General features: G+C 47.9%; 2 protein-coding genes across 13 annotated transcripts in view; both read right to left on the reverse strand.

The window, feature by feature from the left end:
* Positions 1–20,873, reverse strand: part of UQCR10 (ubiquinol-cytochrome c reductase, complex III subunit X) — a 433,107-nt gene that overhangs the window by 260,336 nt on the left and 151,898 nt on the right. The gene's annotated exons all lie outside the window — the stretch shown is intronic.
* Positions 1–20,873, reverse strand: part of NF2 (NF2, moesin-ezrin-radixin like (MERLIN) tumor suppressor) — a 97,594-nt gene that overhangs the window by 36,084 nt on the left and 40,637 nt on the right. For all 12 annotated transcript variants that reach the window (XR_014505974.1, XR_014505975.1, XR_014505976.1 and 9 more), the window contains 9 exons: positions 19,723–19,791; positions 18,338–18,420; positions 17,064–17,139; positions 14,889–15,023; positions 11,304–11,378; positions 8,593–8,706; positions 5,315–5,437; positions 2,953–3,170; positions 632–737 (listed from right to left, as the gene is read on the reverse strand). Coding sequence is in view for 8 of the 12 variants with exons in the window: in XM_083417775.1 (XP_083273901.1) it covers positions 632–737; positions 2,953–3,170; positions 5,315–5,437; positions 8,593–8,706; positions 11,304–11,378; positions 14,889–15,023; positions 17,064–17,139; positions 18,338–18,420; positions 19,723–19,791 (999 nt within the window). In the remaining 4 variants the exon portion in view is untranslated. The remainder of the gene's footprint in view (positions 1–631; positions 738–2,952; positions 3,171–5,314; positions 5,438–8,592; positions 8,707–11,303; positions 11,379–14,888; positions 15,024–17,063; positions 17,140–18,337; positions 18,421–19,722; positions 19,792–20,873) is intronic.

A 20,873-nucleotide genomic window follows, 5' to 3' on the forward strand; every position in this document is an offset into this window, starting at 1 on the left:
CCCCTGCCAACTTTTTTTTTAAGGAAGAATTTTATAGCCTTTGATTTGTAACCTGGAAATCCAGACACTGAAGCGGAACCCCTGATCATCACGGCTTTCATTTTTAAAATGAATACAGTTTCTAGACCTCATAGAAAACTGGGGCGACAAGCTTTGAGCAGTTTCTGCTAAAAGCAACATCAGAACAAGTGACTTTGGATGATGATGATGATGAAGATGATTTCTGTACTGCACTTCATCCCAGGATCACAGGGTGGTTTACAATATAAAGAAACAAAAATGCATAACATGGTAACAAACAAAAACAACAACCCCCCTGCTACACACACAGAGTTTAAAAGGCCATAGATTGTTTAAATAGCCTGGGAGAAGAGGAATGTTTTTGCCTGGTGCCTAAAGATATGTAATGAAGGTGCCAGGCAAGCATCCCTAGGAAGAGCATCCCACAAAAGGGGAGCCACTGCAGAAAAGCAGAAAATTGTATATAAAGCCAGCAAAGGAACAGCTCTGCTCAGTTTGCATAATTGCAATGCTGGGCTTCGGGTAGCAGATCTCAGAGGATGCCCAGGGACAAGCAGCACAGACTCACCAGGGGCAAAATGATGCCCCTATGTATAAAATGTTTTCTTACTGTGTAAGATGACTTGCTGGTTATTTCCAATAGCTTCTGCTTGGCTCTTCGCTCAGAGTCTCGAGCTTCCTGGAGGTCCTGCTTGAGCTGATCAGCCTCCTTCGCCCTGCACACAAGCAAAATACGAAAGAGGAGGTCAAGGGCCTAAACGAGGCAGTGGTGGGCCAAATCCAACACTCTGCACTAGCCTTTGCCACCTTGGCAATGTTTTTATAGTTCTCTCCAGATGATCTGGACTCCAATTCCCATCACCCCCAAGCAGCACAGCCATTTTGGACTACAACTCCCATCAGCCCCCAGCCCCCATGCTGGGAGATGAAGTCCAAAATGGCTGTGCTGCCTGGGGATGATGGGAGTTGCAGTCCAAATCATCTGGATGGCACCCGGATGGCAAATGCTCTCCTTCCCCAAGTGGCAGGAAACGGCAGCGCTTCATCCGTCTTGACTGTTGTCCAGGGAAGGAGAAATGAAATGAGGGGGTGAGGGGGTAGGGAGAGAAAAACTGGTTTCTGACTGTTATCCAGGACAAGTTCTGCTTCCCTCCCCCCCACCCCCCAGCAGCAGAAGCTTCTATCTTCTAAAATGTAGGCTGCAGAACTTTTTGCCCTCCTGATGTTGCTGGACAACAATTCCCACCAGTTCTAACCACTGGCCATGGTGGCTGAGGCTGATGGGAAATGGAGTCCAACAGCATCCAGAGGGCCAGAGGTTCCCCCAGCCTTGTTCTACACGCTAATCTCATGCCACTAAGGGTGGCTTGAACCACCCATCTAAGGAAAGACAAGCACCACTGAATTACGGCATTGGAGGTTTCAAGAACCACTGCCTACCCCTCATCCTCGACAGGTTCCTCTGAAGCGGTTGAGGGGGTGGGGTGGGGGGGGAAGAGGAGAGAGAAAATAAGTAATCAGATCTTCTGAACAATATCCGGCGTTGATGTTTTTGGCAAGCGGGGCGGAGGTATAAAGGAAGGAGGAGAAAGTTACCAAGCGGGCAAAGACAGAAGCCCAGACACAGGAGCGGGGAAAGTAGTAGTTCAGAATGAAATTAAGGCTATTGTTAATTCACCCACTAATGAATGCAATTTATGACAAAAGCCCTTGGCAGCGGCCCTTGTATGCCCAGAGGACCACGGAGACGGAGGCCTGGCGTGCGGTGGGAGCCTCGTGATTGGCCGGGAGAGGAGGGGGAGATCTGGAGCGAGATATTGGGACAAGGGAGGGGGAGAGTAATGAATTTGGTGTTTTAATATCTAGAGGCGAAAAACTTAATTAATGGCATCTGAATGCTTTGGAGACGGCAGCGTGGCGGTTCTTGAGCAGCTGAAGACCCAGTGGGGGCCCAGGCCTGAGGGCTTGGCAGGATGGTGAATGCTCAGCGGAAGTGTGTGCGTGGCGAGGGGGGAAGCTAGGGATTGCAGCAGGGCCAAGGTGCGTGTGAAAAGGATGGGATCACAACACGCCATCCCAAGGAAATCAAGGAGTTCACCTGTACTGAACTGGTTTATAAGAGGCATCTCATTGAACTTTGTCTAGTGCTTCAGATCATTCCATGCTCATTGGCCATGCCCACACCTGAAGGACCAGGTGCATAGCCTGGGAGTCATTTTGGACTTACAGCCGTCCATGGAGGTGCAGGTTAATTCCAGGGTGGCTGCTCCATCTGGTACGCCGGCTGAGACCTTACCTGCCTGCCAGAGTGGTGCATGCTCTGGTTATCTCCCACCTGGACTACTGCAACGCGCTCTACATGGGGCTACCTCTGAAGGTGACCTGGAAACTACAACTAATCCAGAACGCGGCAGCTAGACAGGTGACTGGGAGCAGCCGCTAGGAAGGTATAACACCGGTCCTGAAAGACCTACATTGGCTCCCAGTACGTTTCATGGTGCTGACCTGTAAAGCCCTAAATGGCCCTGTATACCTGAAGGAGTGTCTCCACCCCCATCATTCAGCTCCGACACTAAGATCCAAATCTGAGGATCTTCTGGCTGTTCCCTCACTGTGAGGAGTGAGGTTATTGGAAACCAGGCAGAGGGCCTTCTCGGTAGTGGCTCCCTCCCTGTGGAACACCCTCCCATCAGATGTCAAGGAAATAAACAACTATCTGACTTTTAGATGGCAGCCCTTTTTAGGGAAGTTTTTAATGTTTGGTGCTTTACTGTGTTTTTAATATTCTGTTGGGAGCCACCCAATAAAATTAGTAGTAGTAGTAGACTTTAACTTTGTGCTACACTGGGCACAACCCAATGGCAAGATAAACAAGGAATGAAATGCTTCAAAGCCCCCAAACCAGTGGGTGTGCTTCCCTCCCTGCCTGACCTTCGCTCCGACTCTTCCGCCATCTTCAGCGCCAGCATCTCTGCCTCCAGCACCTTCTGCTCCATCAGCCGTTTCTCCTCCTCGGTCCGGATGGCTGTGGCTTTGATCCGCTGCATCTCCTGCTCTGCCTCGGCGGCTTTCTGAGCCAGGAGCTTCGCTTCCTCTTCCGTGATCTGAGCTTTCTCGGCCAGCAAGTCGGCCGTTTCTTCGGATCTCATCTGAGCAAGAAGGGTGGAGAATTACACACAAGGGGCTCTGACGCAGAGGCAATGTGCCACTGGGTGAGGCTAGAAGCCATGACGGCTATGCTCTGCCTCCACAGCTGGAGGCAGCACTGTTTCTGAATACCAGTTGCTGGAAACCGCAAGGGGGTGAGAAGGCTCTTGACCTCCAAATCCTGCTAGCAGGTTTCTCAATGGGGCATCTGGTTGGCCACTGTAAGAACAGGATGCTGGACTAAGATGAGTCACTGGCTTGATCCAGCAGCCTCACCTGATGTTCTTATGGTCTGTGGTCAAAAGTCTTCCTAACAGATGGACAATGAAAATGACCCGTGCCACCCTTCACTGTTGCAAAGGGGCTCATATTGGAGGGATAAATGCCCACTTTGTACTACTCAGGGGCCTGAAGATCTCACTGCCTTTTCTGAAATTGGAGCTGGAGCTTATCACCGTAAATCTCATTTGGATACCCAAGAACACAACGAGAGCCTGCTGGATCAGGCCAATGGCCCATCGAGTCCAGCATCCTGTTATCAGTGGCCAACCAGATGCCTATGAGAAGCCCACAAGCAGGATCATATCACACTCCCCTCCTGCAGTTTCCAGCTACTGGTATTCAGAAGCATTTCTGCTTCCAACAGTAAATGGAGAACACAGCCACCTGGCTAGTATACAGCAATAGCTTTCTCCTCCGTCAATTTGTCCAGTCCTCTTTTAAAGCCATCTAAGGTTGATGACCTTCACAGCCTCCTGTGGCAGCGAGTTCCACAGTTTAACTAGGGGTGAAAAAATTCTTTCTTTTCCCCTGTTTGGATTTATGGGCTGCCTATATTAATTTGTAAGTTTTAAGTCAGGATCAACGGGAAATGTCAGCTGACAAAGTTTATTTCTTTTATTTTCTGTTCTTTGTTTTTTTATTAAAAAAAAAATCTTCCCACAACAGACTCTGGACTTCCTTTGAGGTGCTAAACTGGGGTCTGTATCACCTTGCATTGGGACTCCCAGGAGTGAATGTCGCTCCATGAAGAAAATAAAGGAAATCCAGGCACACAGAAAACTAGCAACTCAAGAAGAAATCTGGATATGAGATTTCTCCTGAGATGCTAACCTTCTACACGCAGTCTGTCTGTCTGGAGAGCCACTATCTGGAGTCTGAAGAGTTCCAGTACAGATAAAGGCTGCCCACCTTCATGAGAAGGAAACCTCTGTCAGTGACCATTTCACCTAGCAGCAGTCAGAAAGAAGCTGGAAAGGAACAGCCCCTTGGCCTCCCTGAAACACTCTCCATGCAAAAGACACACAGCCAGTGGTCTTTGCCACCTGTAAAACAACTGCACCAGAATGAAGATGGTCTTTTATTTTCCTCTTCCTTGCTTTTCATTTTACATCTATTGCAAGCCATTCTGGCAGGATCAGTCACCCTTCCTCTTAGCAAGATGCTGAATGGAATTTTAATTGACTAATAATTATTTTTTTCAAAGAAAAAAAAAGAAGGAAAACCAGCTCAAATGGGCTGGTGACCACGGGAGCAATTTAAACTTATCCTGCTGCGGGTGGCACAATTGCCTTTGCCAGCTTAGTGCCCTCCACATGGGGTTGATGGGAGTTGTAGTCCAACGAGAGTGAAGGCTCCCTACTGCACCATCAGAGTCCCCAACACTGTGGTGACCAGCTGCCCGGTCCTTTGCTTCTGAAACCTGGATGATGTGGGACCTTCTGCATGCAAAGCAGATGCTCTACCCCTGAGCTACTGCCCCTCGCCTAAAAATAAACAAAGTTTCTAGTCCTTATGCTTCTTAAAAAAAGAAGAGCTGAATTAAACAGGAAGTTGTCTTATACTGAACCAGACTACCGTCTACACTGATTGGCAGAGGCTCTCCAGGGTTTCACTTATAGGAGACAGGTATTCAACCTGCAACCTCCTGCATGCAAAACAGGTGTTCGATAACCGAGCCACCATTCCTTCCCCAAACGAGTAAGCTTGATGTTGCAGAGTCTGAATACAGGCGAATGGAGTATCTACTCTGACTGGTAAGGACAAGTCTTGCTGAGGAGTGGGGTCTTGCTTCTACCAAGCATGTCTTGTTAACGGGACCATGCCATTGCAGTGGGCAGCTGGTCATCCCTGCAGAGAGACTTACCAAGGCTTCGTTAGCCATCGTTGCCTCATCTTTCAACTGCAGCAACCTCCTCTCCAACTCGTCCCTCGTCCGCTCTGCCTCTTCTCGCATCTGCTTCTCTCGAGCTAAACGCTGGCGTTCCATCTTGGGGGGGTGGGGAGAGGCAGGGTGGGGAAGCGAGGACGGCAGAAAATAGTACATAAGCAACCAAGGCATGCAGATCGTAGGCACTCTGCACCGAACAGAAATCCAATTTATCTGGGCCGTGCGGCAGAATTCAGACATCTGCTCGCCACAATCAATTCCACTTCCGCAATCCAGGTTTACAAAGCAATTTAGATGCTTTGTTAAAGAGCAGGGAGATTTCGAGGCACAGGGTTTGCTGCTAGGCTGCTGGTAGAGGCCGGCGTGGAGCTCCTCGGTGGACTCCCTGCTCTCTGCACCTTCCGATTTAGGAGCCCTCCCTCAGCAATTAATTTTTTCCCTTCTTGCTCTTCATTATCCTCTCAAAATTTTGAACCATTTCCCCGCTCTAGGTAAACAACACATTTAACCTCTGTTGGCCATATCTTGGTCTCTGAGCGGTGTGCAGGAAGGTTAAGAGATACAAAATCAGTTAAAAACTAGCTGCAGAAGTCAGAAAAATGGCTAGAGATGCCTGCAGAATTTTTAAAAGTTATGCACTAGGTGCTGGAAATTCAACGGTGATTGGGCCTGCCTGAGGGGATGCAACAGAATTGAGCCCACAATGCTCTAGTGGATTGAGCCATGCATCCAAGTAACAATGACCTCAGTGATCACACAGTGATGTAAGGAGCCAGGCAGTTCTCAAGGTACCCTTGGCCAAAGTTGTTAAGGGCCTAGCAAATGCATACAAGACCCTGGAATCTGAACCGGTAGTATATGGGTAGATTGTGCAACCTTTAAAACACTGGTGCTCTGTGCTGGAGTTAGTCTGTCCTCGCCAGCAGTCCAGCTGCAGCATTCTGCACCAAGAGGAGCGTCCAAACCAGTCCCAAGGGGAGCACCGAATTATTATTTTTTAAGCCTTTATGCGCTGGGTGACACTCCCTGAGACAAAACACGTTTCCCTCCTCCTAGAACTCAGGGTGCATCCCCCATTTTCCTTTGGGCACATTCAGTTTTTTACAGCTCAAGTTGACCTGGGCGCAAGGCAGCCAACCCAGGGAGACTATTATCGCTGCCCATGGAACTAAGCCAAGAGCCGTAACATCACTGACACAGGCAAATCCATGACACGTACTTTTAACCTAACCTTCCCGTAAGCTGAGCGTCCCCTGGCACACGGAGGCACTTGGCCGCAGCCGCCTAACCGCTTCCCCAGAAGTGGCAATCTATATTCCGAGCAGCACCGCGCAGATTAGCTGTGTGGGTTTCAGCAAGTAGAAAAGGTCTACAAGCAGAAAACCATGATTCATACAATCCAATTTGCTGATATGTGCTCATTGGCTCCATGCTGCGGCCTGAGATGCGGCGCGTCTGCTGGCTGGGCTGACCCGCAGCGGATAAAAGGAGGCCAGGCTCAGAATTAGCATGCAGGCAGCATGCGGCGGAAGAGCAGCTCGCATTCCATCACCATCTAATTAGGACACGGCTCCCCCTCCCTCCCACAACTGCAGCCAACCTCCCCAAGACACAGCAAACATACGAGCGCCACAACCGAGAAATAGGTTTACAGAACGGCAGGGGAGAGGATGGACAGCATTTAAAGATCGTATGCCTGCAGAGTGGACACTGTTTTTCTGGCCCGGTAGTTCGGGCACTGGCAGCTGCAAGGATGCGCTGCTGCAATGCACTCTGTGTGGGGCTTCCCCAGCAATTGACCCGGAAACTGCAGTCAGCACAAGATGCTGCAGCGTGGTTGCTGGCAGGAGGGAGACCGTGTCAGCGCAGAACACCTCTGCTCAGAGATCCGCACGGGTTGCCCATTTCTTACAGGGCCAAGTTCAAGGTGCTACTGTTGATATACAAAGCCCTTGAAGGTTTGGGACCAGTTTACTCCTGGGATTGCCTTGCGCCAGTGGGATCCCAAAGTGGGCAGGACTAGCTGGAGCCGCTCTGAGATGCAAGAGGGTGGGCAGGGGGCTTGCTGGAGGTGTAACTGACTATCAGGCTTTGAAAAGCTGGCAACATTGGATCACGCTCATCAGTATTGTTGAATTAAGCTAATTAGTTTGAGTTGCGTTTTGAACAAATGTGCAACTAACCATTTGCATTTAGCGTATCAGGCCCAGTATACCTGAAGGAGCATCTCCACCCCCATTGTTCAGCCCAGACACTGAAGTCCAGCTCTGAGGGCCTTCTGGAGGTTCCCTCACTGCGAGAAGTGAGGTTACAGGGAACCAGGCAGAGGGCCTTTGCAGTAGTGGTGCCTGCCCTGTGGAACGCCCTCCCGTCCGATGTCAAGGAAATAAACAACTATCTGACTTTTAGAAGACATCTGATGCCAGTCCTGTTTAGGGAAGTTTTTAATGTTCGATGTACTGTATTATCATGTTTTTAATATTCTGTTGGGAGCCACCCAGAGTGGCTGGGGAAACCCAGCCAGATGGGCAGGGTATAAATAAATAATAATAATGATTATTATTACAATTGCAATTAACTCTTAGTGTTTATTCCTGTGTTGCAGGGAGTTAAACTAGATCACCCTTCCATCTCTACAATGCTATGATTCTATAGAATTTTATTGTGTTATTATCTTCCTTAGCGGGTTGTGAAAACCGCTATTCTGAATAATGCATTTTATAAGGTAGGGTAGAGGGCAGTGGTACGTTATGGTACCAAGAGGGCGGTGACCCCAAAATGTTGGGGATCCCCATATATGCCAACCCAAACACACTGATCTGTGGAACAGGCAGCGTTACAGGTTCCACATAACGCCCGTTCCGTATTTGTAGAAACACAATCTTAGTGTGGCGGCATCTACACTTTGGAACTCCCTGCCTGTTGACATCAGGCAGGCACCTTTGCTGTACTCTTTGAGAGAATGCATAAGCCAGTTGCTGCTATCTCTATGCACCAGAGGCTGCTCAATCTGTTACACAATGGGCTTCCACTAGCACAGCTGTAGCACTGGATCCCTCTGCTATGCAACTTTAAAACTGCCCTGCTCCGAGTTTCCAGAAATCTGCAAAATTTGCCTGGGATTGTCAGCTCTTGCCCGCAGGTGCCGAACATTCGCAGCAATGCCGACGTTGCAGCAGTTTCTGCTGGAGAGATCCCGAGTGAGCAATTCAAATAGTTGTTAAGAAAGGAACAGGACCCTCCCTTTCTCTGACCTGTTTCCTGGCCTTCTCCTCCCGGGCCTGGGCTTTCATCTGCTGGACTTCCAGGGAGTCTGCTTTCCTCCTCCTCATGAACAGGTCGTGGTTTCCAATGCACAGCTGCAGGATCTGGTCCAGCCAATAAGAAGAGGATGGCAAGTTTGTGTTCACGCCACCAAGCATTTGAAAACAAAACACTTTTGTCCTCTACCCCACCTTGTTGCACAGAACTGCATGCCAATCCCACCATGTTGAGACATGCCACAGCCGTCAATAATGCCAAGGGAGAACTGTTTCTGGTGGCTTCCGTGTAGCAACTGTAATGTCTAGATCAGACACACATGACCATCAAAGGAAGCTGCCTTATACCGAATCGGACCATTGGGACATCTAGCACAGCTTTATTTACATCAGGAGTGGTGATGCTGTGGTCCTTTAGATGCTGTTGGACCACAACTGCTGTCATTCCTGACTATTGCCTATGTTGTCTGAGGCTGATGGGAGCCCACAGTCCAATAATATCTAAAAGGCCACAGCTTCCCCCATCCGTAGTCTACACTGGCTGGCTGTCTTTGCTGACCCTACCTAGAGATGCTAAGGATCAAACCTGAGACTCTGCCAATGAAAAGAAACTCTTCCCAATGAAAAGAAAAGGAAGATTCTAGTCCTCATGATTCTAAATAAATGGTAAATAGGAACCTAGTAACCTGCCTTCTGCCATTAGACTGCTGCTGCGTTTAGCTCAGTGTTTTGGCCAGCTTGTGAAACACAAATGGGACTACAATCCCAAAAGCAAAACAAACATTTAAAACAATATACAACAATGGATTTAAAGCTTGAAATGCAATAGGCGTATAAACACATAAAAACTTTAAGATAAACTTCTGTAGAGAAATGACCCAGAGTCACCCGTGGATCCGAGTTTGGGAATTTTCTTAACAAACTAGTTTGAACCGGGGGGTGGTCTGCGCCTACAGATCTGTGTGCAGAATCTGGCAACCATCCGGGTCGTCTTGTGATCTTTGCCTAACAGGAGAAGATCAAATTTTTGCTTTTCTGGGAGGTCAGCAAACCTCACCAGCAGGGGGTCAATGGTATCTCTAAGTGCCTCATCATAAAAGGGACATTTAAAAAATATGTGTTCAGAGCTTCCTATATCCCCCCAATGGGCAGGCGCAAAGTCTCTGGACATATGGGGCTTTTTTTAAAGGATCCTTCCAAGACCAGCATGGGCAGAGCTGAGCTTTGCTCAGTGTTTTATTGCTTCCTTTGTTACTTATCCTTGGTATTTTATTCCAATTCAAATTGCAGTACGATAAAATGCAAAATGAGAAAGAGAGTCAGTGGTGGCATAGTGGTTAAGAGTGCTGCACGAGGACCTGGGAGATCAGGGTTCAAATCCCTGGCTCAGGCATGTAGCCCGTTAGGTGAACATGGGCCATTCCCTTTCAGCCTAATCTACCTCGTAGGGTAGCTGTGAGGATAAGGTGGGGAGGAAGAGAACCATGCACACCACCTTGAGCTTCTTGGAGGGAAGGTGGGGATTTAAACATTAAAATGCAATTAAAAAACAATATGGCTATTTAGTGCAATGGATGTGCCATCTCCCATCTTCAGCCAACTCCCATCGGCCCCAACATCGCATGGCTGCACTGGCTGGGGTAGTTGAGATTTGTAGCCCAGAACATCTGTCGGGCATCATGTTGATGCAGACGGACTGGCAGCAGTTCTCCAATAAATAATAAACACATGAGTGGGTTAGAAATTAGCTGTCTCTATACGGCAGACCGATCCTTGAAGGGTTAGCTCAGAAGAAACTCTGGGTGAAAACGGGGAAAGGAGACGAACCCCCTTTATACATGGCTCTTGAATGGGGATCAGCAGGAGGAGTTGGGAGGAAAAACAATGGAGGCCCTGAGCACAGTGTTTGACCACAGAGCTTGCAGTTTCCCCAGCGCTCCAAGAGACCAATTTTCCAAGCGGAATCTGCCAGCTATTCAGACAAAGCCAGGCCTCTGCTGCTGCCGTTGCAGCAACAATGGCGGGCTTGTTCCCAGCCTTTCATGCAAGAGAAAGAGTCACTCACAAAACCATCCAGAAGCTTGCTGCTACTATCTACGTTCTCTCTCTCCACACCCACCCTGAGATTAAGAGTCTCATGCTATATATATATATATATATATATATAGCCAGAAGCCTGCTGCTACTATTTCCTTCCTTCCTTCCTTCCTTCCTTCCTTCCTTCCTTCCTTCTTTCTCTCTCTCTCTCTCTCTCTCCCCCCAACATCCTGAGATTAAGAGTCTCATGCCCTCTTTCTCTGTCTGTCTATAAATAGGGCCATATAGCTCAGTACTGTCTACACTGACTGGCAGTGGCTCTCCAGGGTATGAGGCAGGGCATCTCTTCCAGCCCTTACCTGGAGATGCCTTTGGGGACTGAACCAGGGACCTTCTGCATGCCAAGCAGCATCATGCAGCTGGGCTGAGGCTGGTGGGAGTTGCATCCCATAACATCTGGAGGGCATCAGGCTCATGCAGATGGGCTGGTACCAGCTCTCTAGGTCTGCAGTGAGATTTGTGCCTTTCCAGCTCCCCAGAGCCATCATCTGTTTCATCTCCTGCACACCAGCATTTCGTGCAGCCCGGGGCCCCTTGCCTTGGAAGGATGCCTGGCTGCTCAGCAGAGGCTGCCACAATGCAACTCTTGCATCCTCCTTCAGACTTACCAGCTTATTCACACGCAGCTTTGAAGAGTTGAATTTGAAGACGTCGATCTTTTTGTCCAGAGGCTTTATCGTAAACTGTGAGGGAGGAAGAAGTTGTCAAAGAGTGGAGTGAAAATGAAATAGAGGAAGAGGGGTGCGCCCTGATAGCTGACCCCAGTCTTATGTGCATCGGAAAGGAGCGCCAGAATCTCTCTTGTACCAAGTCAGAGCAGTGGTCCATCCAGCCCAGTACTGCCAACACTGACTGGCAGCAGCTCTCATGAGTTTCAAGTAGGGAGCCTTTTCCCCAAGCCTACCTGGCACTGAACTTGGAAGAACCCTTTGCATGTAAAGCATATGCTCTAGACACTGAGCTATGGGTCAGAACCCCGATCCATACTGAGTCAGAACCTTGGATCAGTCTACCTCAATACTGCTTACTCTGACTGGCAGGGTCTCAGGCAGGGGACATTCCCGTCCCTAGGAAGAGATAGCTGGGACCTTCTGTGTGAAAAGTAGACCCTCCACCCTCTGAGCTACAGCCTTTCCTTTTAAAGGTGAATGCACCTTGAAGTTTTACTTTCCGGCTAGCTGACAACACAGAATCAGCCAAAAGACAATCACTCCCTTGGGTGGGGAAGTTCAGTGCTCTCCAGCCATTTTCACACCCCACAAACTTAGATCCCACAGCAAAGCCAGTAAGCAAAGGAGAAGAGCGATGGAGGACAAATCGAACAAATGCCTGGAATCCATAGAATCATAGAATCATAGAGTTGGAAGAGACCACAAGGGCCATCGAGTCCAACCCCCTGCCAAGCAGGAAACACTATCCAGTCGGTAGCCACTGCAGCAAATTTTATAGTGGCCAATTTGGGGAATCTGTTCCTTCATCCTCCCCTCTCCTGGAATACCCAGATAAAGTGGAAATCAAGGCATTCTTTGCTCACAGGCCGCACTGAATAAAAAGTCTTATTTCTCAGTGCATGGAGAGAGAGAGAGAAAGAGCGCCAGCCTGTCTCTTTTCTTAGCAAAGAAGCGTGTTGGGTTGTTTCTGTCAGGAGCTCGTCCTACATTCGAGTAGGACCCTGGCAGAGACACATGCCCGACTGGAATGTTCTCTTCCTCCTGGTCAATCGTTCAGGAGCTTCAAAAACTTTCTTCAGCCCCAACATCACAGCGGCCGATGCCAACAGACACCGGCACACTTAGGGATCCGCAGAGTCTTCACAGCTTGCGTGACAGACCTCAGCAACTCAGCATTTTGGCTAATCTACTTTATTTTCATATAAACACACACGGAGCACTGCAACATGGCTCCCTCTCTCTCTAGCATTAGACAGCAAAAAGAAAAAGAATAAAGGACAATAGTCCCACTTCAAAGGAACACAGTAGCACAAATATCGTGTCTCCGTCACTTCCCACTCTGTGGAGTCAAAACATACACCATCATGTGACTGCAATCCCATGACTGCAATCACGGAGCAGGAATTCTAACAGTTTTGCCAGGTGAGTCGCCAGCCTGCCTAGAATGGGAAGCAGAGCTGCAGTGCCTGTGTAGTGGTTAGAGTGTCGGACAAGAACCTGGGAGACCAGGGTTCAAATGCCGACTCAGCCGTAAATGTCATTGTGTGACTTTGGGCCAGTGGCTGCTTCTGAGCCTAGCCTACCTCGCAGGGTCATTGTGGGGATTAAATGGGGGTCAGGGGTGAACCAGAAACACCACCTTGAGCTCCTGGGGGGGGGGGAGGTGGGATTTAAACACAATCAATAAACAAACCAAATAATAGGACGAAACAGCAGCACGGAGCCTCAGATCTCAACTCTGGCAGGGGGGGGGGCGAATCCCTGAGGATTTGCTGCCAGCCACGAGGACCATTGCAGTCCCAGACGTGCGCTTGATAATAGACACACTAGATTAAACACCTCTGATGTTTCGGTACAGCTGTCCTGCGCCACTATTAAGCCCCGCTTACTATCGTGTCACATCTCGCTTGCGGCCGTCTTATTACGAGGATTATTGACGTGATAAAAGATGACAGATCCTTCCCTCGAGGGGCGGCTCTATTACAGGCTATTATGTTCCAGGCCCAGCAGACGAGGTCCTAGGCCTCTCAATTCCTGGTGGAATACTGTACAGTGTTATGGGAGGGAAGGGGGGGGGGGAACATAACTGATAAAACTTGTGTGTAGCCAGAAAAGGGAGAGGGGAAAAGGATCTCGCAAGAATGCTAACTGTAATAGGATTATGCATCCAAAACTGTATTTTTTTTTAAAAGAGCACATCATAACTAATTGCTTCAAGCTTCAGCAATAATAACTGAAGTAGAACGCCTTAAGCTCTTGGCCCTCACCAGATACTGTTTAAATGTTATCAATCCTCCTTTTCCTGCCCGCCTCCCACCAAAAAAGAAAAAAGCCGCTGCTAATTTCGTCTGCATTGCACTGTTTGCATCAGTCTTAAAAGAAAGAAAACTGCAGTCAACGTTTTCCAGGACAGGGGAGCGAGGCACCGCTGTACCAATTAAAAGCGGTGACTGTTTTTAAAGAACTGCAGAGTCCAGGAGGTTAAGGGATTCTCTGCAGTCCTGCTATATCAGGGATAGCCAGCATGGAGCAAGTCAGACGCTGTTGGACTACAACTCCCATCATCCCTGCCTCCTGGCCATATTGTCCAGGGTTGATGGGAGGCAAGGTGCAGCCACTCTGGCCATCCCTGTGCCAGACAGACCACAGTCAAAAGGGCATTATTTTTTATTATTATTATTAATTATTATTATTATTATTATTATTATTATTATTATTATTATTATTATTATTATTATTATTATTTGAATTTATATACACTGTAAAGGACCCCTGGACGGTAAAGGACCCCTGGACAGTTAAGTCCAGTCAAAGGCGACTATGGGGTTGCGGTGCTCATCTTGCTTTCAGGCCGAGGGAGCCAGTGTTTGTCCACAGACAGCTTTCCGGGTCTTGTGGCCAGCATGACAAAACTGGTTCTGGAGCAACAGGACACCATGACAGAAACCAGAGCACACAGAAACACCATTTACCTTCCCACCGCAGCGGTACCTATTTATCTACTTGCACTGGCATGCTTTTGAACTACTAAGCTGGCAGGAGCTGGGACAGAGCAACAGGAGCTCACCCTGTCACAGGGATTTGAACCGCTGACCTTCCGATTGGCAAGCCCAAGAGGCTCCGTGGTTTAGACCACAACGCCACCCATGTACACTGTACATTTAATGAACTCTTTTAGTGTTTTAACAGCTGTTTGTTGTCTTTACATTCCACCTTTCTCCCTGCAAGGAGCTCAAGGTGGCAGACGTGGATCTTCCCCTCCTCATTTAACCCCCACAGCAGCTCTGAGAGGCAGGTTAGGCTCAGAGATGACGATAGGCCCAAGCTTCACATGGCCAAGTAGGGATTCGAACCCTGGTCTCCCAGGTGCTTGTCTGACCCTCTAACCACTTCCACTGCATGGCTTCCCCTAAAGTATCCTGGGAACCGGCAGCAGGAAGGAATAGGTGCATGAGGCCGCTTTCTCAATTCAGCACTTGGACAGAGACACGGGGAGGGGGGGACAAGAGAAGTGTGCCTTACCTCCTTGTCGCTGTAAGAGACGTTCCGAATCTCATTCCACGGAAATGAAATTTTGGGCGTCAGTCTGTTTTCCATATCATATATGTGCAGGCCCAAGGCATCCACGCCCAGCAGCAGCTCTGTTCCTTTCTTATTCTAAAGGGGAGAGAACATTGGATGTTTTTTAAGCAGAGCTTGCATAGCCATCTGTCATGGATCCTTTTTTTTTTTTTTAGATTCCTGCATTGCAAGGGGTTGGACTAGATGACCGTTGGGGTCCCTTCCAACTCTATAATTCTACCTTGTCTCCATTTGAAATGGCTCAGAGAATTTGACACATGAATCCCACCTAAGTCTATCCAACAATTCTACGGTTTGTTGTTGTTTAGTTGTGTCCGACTCTTCGTGACCCCACGGACCAGAGCACGCAAGGCACTCCTGTCTTCCACTGACTCCTGCAGTTTGGTTAAACTCATGTTAGTAGCTTTGAGAACACTGTCTAACCATCTCGTCCTCTGTCATCCCCTTCTCCTTGTGCCCTCCATCTTTCCCAACATCAGGGTCTTTTCCAGGGAGTCTTCTCTTCTCATGAGGTGGCCAAAGTATTGGAGCCTCAGCTTCACGATCTGTCCTTCCAGTGAGCACTCAGGGCTGATTTCCTTCAGAATGGAGAGGTTTGATCTTCTTGCAGTCCATGGGACTCTCAAGAGTCTCCTCCAGCACCATAATTCAAAAGCATCAATTCTTCGGCGATCAGCCTTCTTTATGGTCCAGCTCTCACTTCCATCCATCACTACTGGGAAAACCATAGCTATATGGACCTTTGTTGGCAAGGTGATGTCTCTGCTTTTTAAGATGCTGTCAAGGTTTGTCATTGCTTTTCTCCCAAGAAGCGTCTTTTAATTTTGTGACTACTGTCACCATCTGCAGTGATCATGGAGCCCAGGAAAGTAAAATTTCTCACTGCCTCCATTTCTTTCCCTTCTACTTGCCAGGAGGCAAATTCCACAGTAGGGGTTGCCAATGCAGCACCCGTGGGTACACATGCACACACAGAGGCTTTCCCTTGTGCTTACAGGTTTCCCCTGGTCAAGTTGTCTCCCCCCCCCCCAAAAAAAAATAAATTTAAGAGCCTTATACTGATCAGACCATTGGTCCATCTGGCTTAATATTGCCTCGGCTGCCTGGCCGTGGCCCTTCAGGGTTCCAAGCAGGAAATCTCTCCTAGATCTTCCTTGAGATGCCAGGCATTGAACCTGGGACTTTCTGCAGATGCTCTACCACTGAGCTCCAGCCCTTCGCTTAACACACACAGGAACAGGAAGCTGCCTTATATGAATTCAGAGCCTTGCTATAAGGCACCTCATGGACTTTTGCACAAAAATGTAAAAGGAAGCTGGTTCGGAGACTGGAAAAAGGTTGGTCTAAAGAAAGCAGAAGAGTTGGGTGCTATTATGAAGCAAGGGTTTTGCAGAAGTCTATAAAGCTGATACACAAAGAATCAGAAGTATTTTCTTTTCTTCCTTTTAGTTTTATGCTTGGTATTTGATGTGAAGTCAGAGCCTTGCTCCATCAAGCTCCATATTGTCTACACTGACTGGCAGCAGCTCTCCGTGGTTTCAGTCAGACAGGGAAAATGCCCAGCCCTAACTGGAGACTCTGGCGATTGAACCTGGGACCTTCTGCATGCAAAGCAATGCTCTTCCATTGAACTACATCTCTTCCCTGAATTAAGGTTGAAAAAAGCCAATAGAATAAGTTATGGTGTGTGTGTGTGTTGCTCAACGACAGTGTATGTTCCATTTGCAAATGTGCCCACAAATCCAAAAAGCTTTGTTCTACAGGATCAACCTGGCCAAAGAGGGAGGGCAGGAGGAGGCAGAGCTAGAGCACTCAGGCTTCCTGAGGCAGAATGAACTGCAGCAGCAGTGACTCATTCATCCCCCTGGGGAAGCCTCTCAGCGGCCCTTTCCTGGTTGCAGGTAAGGCTACGGCAGGAAAGCTGCCAGTACATCAAAGGTTCTGCATCAAACTCTCCTCTGCATTACGGAAGGAAGCTTTAGCAAAGCCAGAGTCTACTGACCAGAGTCCTTCTGCGCAACTGGTTCCCATCTTCTTTTGTTCAAGGGCCTCCTGCCCTCAAACCCCCACCACCACCACCAAAAAAAAGTGCAACGCAAAACTTGGGGCTTTTACCCGGATCGCAAAGTAGTTCACGCCGTACATCTCAAGGTCCTGGGCAATCTTCAGGTACTCCATTTCAGCTTCATCCCTGTAAATGTGAACAGTGGGGCAGACAGTTTAGAGCTGCAAAAGCTTGACAGAAACAGGACCTTATGGAATATGCAGGAGACTGGGAGAGAACCAAGAAATAAAACGGGTTCTTAGGTTCACAGAGATACTACACAGCATGCTCAAGATGGTCTCAAGGTATTACACAAACACAAGCACACACACACAAACTAGAGGCTGTGCTGCCGCTCACTTTGCTTGCCAGCTCTGTCTGGCAACAACACCTCTCTGGCCAACCTTAATCCTCCCTTGCACTTCACCTAAACCACCCTTCCTGGCCAAAAACCCCCACCTCCACATGCAGCTGCCTGCCTGTCTCTTTCTCCCTCCTCCACTGCCCAGCAGCTCTCAGAAGCCTGTTCTCACACTATAGTGCACATCACCACCTATCAGTGGCCAAACAAACTGCTACATGATGACAACCTTCCCTTTTTATTATATGTAAGAGATATAAGCAAAAAAAGATCCACAGGAAATCCCTTCCTGCAGGTTTACTGCATCCTAATTTCTGTTAAAATGGATGTTCAGCAAAGGAAATATTTTTATTTTCCCCCTTCCCAAACACCCTAAATTTCAGGGGCATAGTTGATCACCCTTAGTGAAAAGAAAGAGTTGTCCACTGCTGTGTTGTAGGGTGCAATAGTGGTTGGCACTACTGATACTCAAAGGGCAGAAGGCAGAGGTACCAAAAGTAGGCAGAACCAGAGCCAATGAGACGCAGGGCCACCCCATGGACTGGTTGTAAATAAGAAGGGAGGCTGGTGGGGAACTGTCCTATTTGCCCTATTGGGTCAGCCTCCACTATTATGGAGGGAGAGGAGCAGAACAAAATAAGGGTAACCAGGAAGCTACCCGTTTTCTATGCTTGTCTTAGAGACGTCTAAATGTTATAGGACTTCCACAATGATCCCTTCTCTAGGTCACAAGCATAAGCTGTGATCAGACCTATGCTTTGCTGCCATCCTTAAAACAAAGGACGTGAGATTCTGCTTTCAGGGCAGGCTGCACATCAACTCTTGAGATTTTTCAGATTCCTACAAATTTCCAGCTCTCATGGTTATGAATGTAAAAACTTTGGTTGGTATGCCAGCTACTATTTATTTCGTAAAATTTATATACCACTCGATTGGAACCCCTCAAAGTGCTATAAAAAGGACACTGAGGATGCAAAGACTCACCTGGCTCTGCCTCGATGTTGGCCATACCAAGCTGTTATTCTTTCTTCCCACATTTCTGGGGTCATCTGGTATAGGTTTATCACCTGAAGAGTGAGACACAAAGCCATCTTCAAATATCTGAGGGGCTGTCACATGGAAGATGGAGCAAGCTTGTTTTCTGCTGCTCTTGAGGGCTGGACCCAAACCAATGGATTCAAATTACAAGAAAGGTGATTCCAATTAAACATTGGGGAGAACTTTCTGAGGTTAAAGAGCTGGTTAAACAGTGGAGTGGAATACCTCGGAAGGCGGTGAACTCTCCTTTGAGGTTTTTAAGCAGAGGATGGGTGTCTTTCTGGCAAGGAGTCTTTAGCTATGTTTGCAGGTGTTTGGACTGGGAGCCCCACCTACCTGCAGTTTTGTCTCAGAAATGGACAGTGCAGGCTAATGGTCAAAGTTAGACCATGTCTGAAATGCCACATCCTGCAGGACAGCTCATCAAGCAGTACTATAGTGTCTTTGAACCACTGTTGCCCAATATAAGTAACTGAAGCAGACAGACAGATGCATGGACACGGCGCCTTACTTTCCTTTCCCAACCAAGGTATGCATATTTGCATCTCAACAAAGTAGGGAAACAAACCACTTCCTGTTCATTAAATGACAGTTCATTACAATTACATTATTAGCCCAGGCAGGCAGACGATTAGGCTTCTTCAAGCCCTAAAGCAGTCTACCCTCCAAATGCTTTTGGGACCACAGCTCCCATCAGCTGTAGCAGGCTTCCTCAAACTCAGCCCTCCAGATGTTTTTGGCCTACAACTCCCATGATCCCTAGCTAGCAGGACCAGTGGTCAGGGATGATGGGAACTGTAGTCTCAAAACATCTGGAGGGCCACGTTTGAGGAAGCCTGAGCTGTAGGGATCTGCCTTATATAGTCAGGGCCTTTGTATATCTAGCTAAGTACTGTCTACACTGGCTGGCAGCAGCTCAGATAGGAAATCTTCTCCAACCCTACCTGGAAATGCTGGAGATAAAACCTGAAACCCCCTGCATGGAAGGCAAATGTTCTGCCCCTGAGTTACAGCCCTTCCCCATCCAAGAGCCTTTGTGAAGAAGACCAAAATAATGGTCATTATCTTCAGCAGAGCTGGAGAGACCAATCTGGAAAGTGTGTTTGGGGAAAAGGCAATTCTAATGTTCTGCTATCATTTAACAGCCATCCCATGTCCAAGGAAGCCAGCAAGCTGCCTTATGCTGAAGCAGACCAACTCGTCCCTCTAGCTCGGCATACACTGATCGGCAGCAGCTCTCTGGGGATTCAGGCCTGACATGCTGCTCTCTGACTAAGATCTGAGGCCTCTCCGCCTTTGCCCGTGTCCGACTGAGCAAGACAGAGCCTTACCCGCTTTGGAAGCAACTCCTCTTGGGCCAAGAAGCCACGCTTGTGAACAGTGGGGTCGTAGTCACCGTACTGGAGGGGGGAAAACACAAAACAGGGATGTGTAGTGTTAAAACGGGGGTACTTATCCAGTCCTGGTGCACAAAGAGAAAGAGACAGGCCCTGGTGCATGAAGAAGCAGAGATCTATTGTTAGGGAAGGGTCCCAACTCCCAAGCTCATCCACTGAATGCAACAGAGGTGCATCCAGCACTCTCATTATACAGCTTCCGGTCAATGCTGAAGATTTACCTCTTTACCCTGTTGTTGTTGTTTTAATTAATTGATGTATTATTATTTATTATATTTATTTTCCACCTTTATTTTCCAGTGAGCTCAAGCTGGTGTACATGGTTCTCCCCCCCCCCCCTTTCATCCTCACAAAAACCCTGCAAGGTAGGTTAGGCTAAGAGGTGATGACCGGCCCAAGACGAGCTTCATGACTGAGTCTCCCAGTCTCCCAGGTCACAGTCCAACACTAACCATTACACCACACCAGTAAGAATTAAATTGTCAATTTAGGTGCATATTTTTTAGGACCCCTCTTATGTTTATGATTGTAAGTTGCTTTCAACTTTTTAAAATAATGTTTTATTTTAATGTTGTAATCCGCATTGGGACCTTAGGGTGAAGGGCGTTTGATAAATTATCTTAACAGGCCAGAAAATGACCTTCTGTTTATTGTAAAGTTTTCTTTATTTAATCGCCATCAGACCAGAAGATAATTCTCTCCTCTGTTAAGGAAAACATAGTGCAATCCAACTATGGACTTTGACTGCGGTGGGGTCAATGCAGCTTCCCACCTCCAACCTCCAAGCTTGTGTTGGCTTCTTGCCTCATCCCAACCCCACAAAACCTTAAAATCAGAATCTCGCTTTTTAATTTTAGAAGAATTGTTCTCTGAGCTCCCCAGAGGCACAGTCTCACACACTGCTGTACAAAACCGAGGGCATTTCAAAGCACACAAGTTTTCTGTACTTTCGTCAGCATATGTTAATATCGTGTTTTTCATTTATTTCTCATGCAGAAGAGGAAACAACAACTTTTTTTTTTTTTAAAGAGGATTTTTACAAGCTTTCAAGAAGAAGAGGAAGGGGGAATATATGTTAAATGTTT

This window comes from Podarcis tiliguerta, assembly GCF_965153285.1.
Source record: "Podarcis tiliguerta genome assembly, chromosome: 16".
In the NCBI taxonomy this organism is placed as follows: domain Eukaryota; kingdom Metazoa; phylum Chordata; class Lepidosauria; order Squamata; family Lacertidae; genus Podarcis; species Podarcis tiliguerta.